Raw genomic sequence first — 1,554 nt, 5'->3', positions numbered from 1 at the left:
CATCATCATGCAAAGAACCCAGAATTTCATAAATTTCAGCAACAACAATATTCCAAGAACCCATAATTTCACAAATTTCAGCATCAACAACAATAATACTCAAACTCAACTCAGCAACAACAATACTCCAAAATCAAATTTCAGCAACAATAATATTCCACAACAAATTTTATAAAAAATTCAAAATTTTCAATCCCCCTTTCTTTCTTTTTTTTCTTTTTTTAATTTATTTTATATTTATTTTATTTTATAATTTTTTTAATAAAGGATAATTTGGTAATAAAAGAATATAATTGATAAAAAAGATGATTTTAAAGCAAACTGAAACTTTGGGGACCATTTTGGAGCGACAAAAAGGCGAGGGACGAAATAAATTTTCAGCCCCTACGTTGGGGACCAAAATCATACTTAACCCTTTTTTTTACTATATCTTTTTTTTTCATTACGGTATTACTTACATGTAGAATTTAATGGTAGTGATACTTAGAGTCAAAATTCAAAAAGATTCACGGATTTTACTCTTTATTATTATTATTATATATGTTAAACGAATTACTTCTTAAGCATAATACGTGCAAAGATCATAATAACTATGTGCATTTTATATGTTTGAGATAGATTATATAATTTTTTTTATTTCACAAATTAATAAGATAAAATGAAACAGGAAACATTATACCTATGCATAACACAGGCTGCCCCGCACTAGTACATTATATAAATAGATATGCTTCGTATTAAAATAAAATTCCTTGTGTCCTACTTCTCAATAATCCACAGCACTGGAAATTAAAAGCCAAAAATGAAAAAAAAAAATTGTTAAGAATCTTTTCTTTTGTTCTTCTTTGTTGAAAAACTAGAGCCAATTATTTTAGTTTGGATCGGAGAAGAATTTGTTAATAGATGGCATGATCTGGGGCGTCTTGTTGCGGACGAACTTCCTAACGGTGTGCTGTGAATACTTCTCACCCTCTTCAAAATTCTCAAGAATTCCTGCACTTCTTTTTTCTTTTAGTACCCTGAATTTACAATCAAAATTTTCAATATTATACATAGATTCTTTCATCACGTCTAATAATAACATTTGATGAGCCATCTAGCATTGTTGTAATAATAATCCATGAAAGGCAATACCTGACTTCAGGGTTGGTTGTTATGTTCCTAACAAGTTGCATAGCGCAAATTCCAACGGCCACACCAACTGAGGCAAAGAGAGGGTATACCTATACACATAAATCTCAAAATTATGCACTAATAATGTTATATATATGTAATCATTATTGGATCTGGAAATCATTAAAAGTTCAAAATCACTTGTTAATAATACCTAACACAAATCAAAAATCAATTAAAGAAATATGAAGTATTATATCATTTACACCAGCAAACATGACATGTGTGTTATGAATACCAAATAAATCATAAGAAATTAGAAAATATGGGATGTTAAGAACTTAGGTCCGTGACCAACAAATTAAAATAATAACTTGTTAAAAGAAAACATAATGTTTTAATAACGGATCTGTATACCTATATATGAACAAAAGGACATGT

At 28.6% G+C, this 1,554-nt stretch overlaps 1 protein-coding gene across 1 annotated transcript in view; it reads right to left on the bottom strand.

The window, feature by feature from the left end:
* Positions 1-579: 579 nt before the first annotated feature.
* Positions 580-1,554, bottom strand: part of LOC107468936 (uncharacterized) — a 1,260-nt gene continuing 285 nt past the window's right edge. The window contains exons 2-3 of the mRNA XM_016088318.3: positions 1,135-1,223; positions 580-1,019 (exon numbers count right to left, since the gene is read on the bottom strand). Coding sequence (XP_015943804.1) covers positions 872-1,019; positions 1,135-1,223 — 237 coding nt within the window. The 3' untranslated portion in view covers positions 580-871. The remainder of the gene's footprint in view (positions 1,020-1,134; positions 1,224-1,554) is intronic.

This window comes from Arachis duranensis, chromosome 10 (genome assembly GCF_000817695.3).
Source record: "Arachis duranensis cultivar V14167 chromosome 10, aradu.V14167.gnm2.J7QH, whole genome shotgun sequence".
Classification (NCBI taxonomy): domain Eukaryota; kingdom Viridiplantae; phylum Streptophyta; class Magnoliopsida; order Fabales; family Fabaceae; genus Arachis; species Arachis duranensis.
This window is presented reverse-complemented; position numbering and strand designations above follow the sequence as displayed.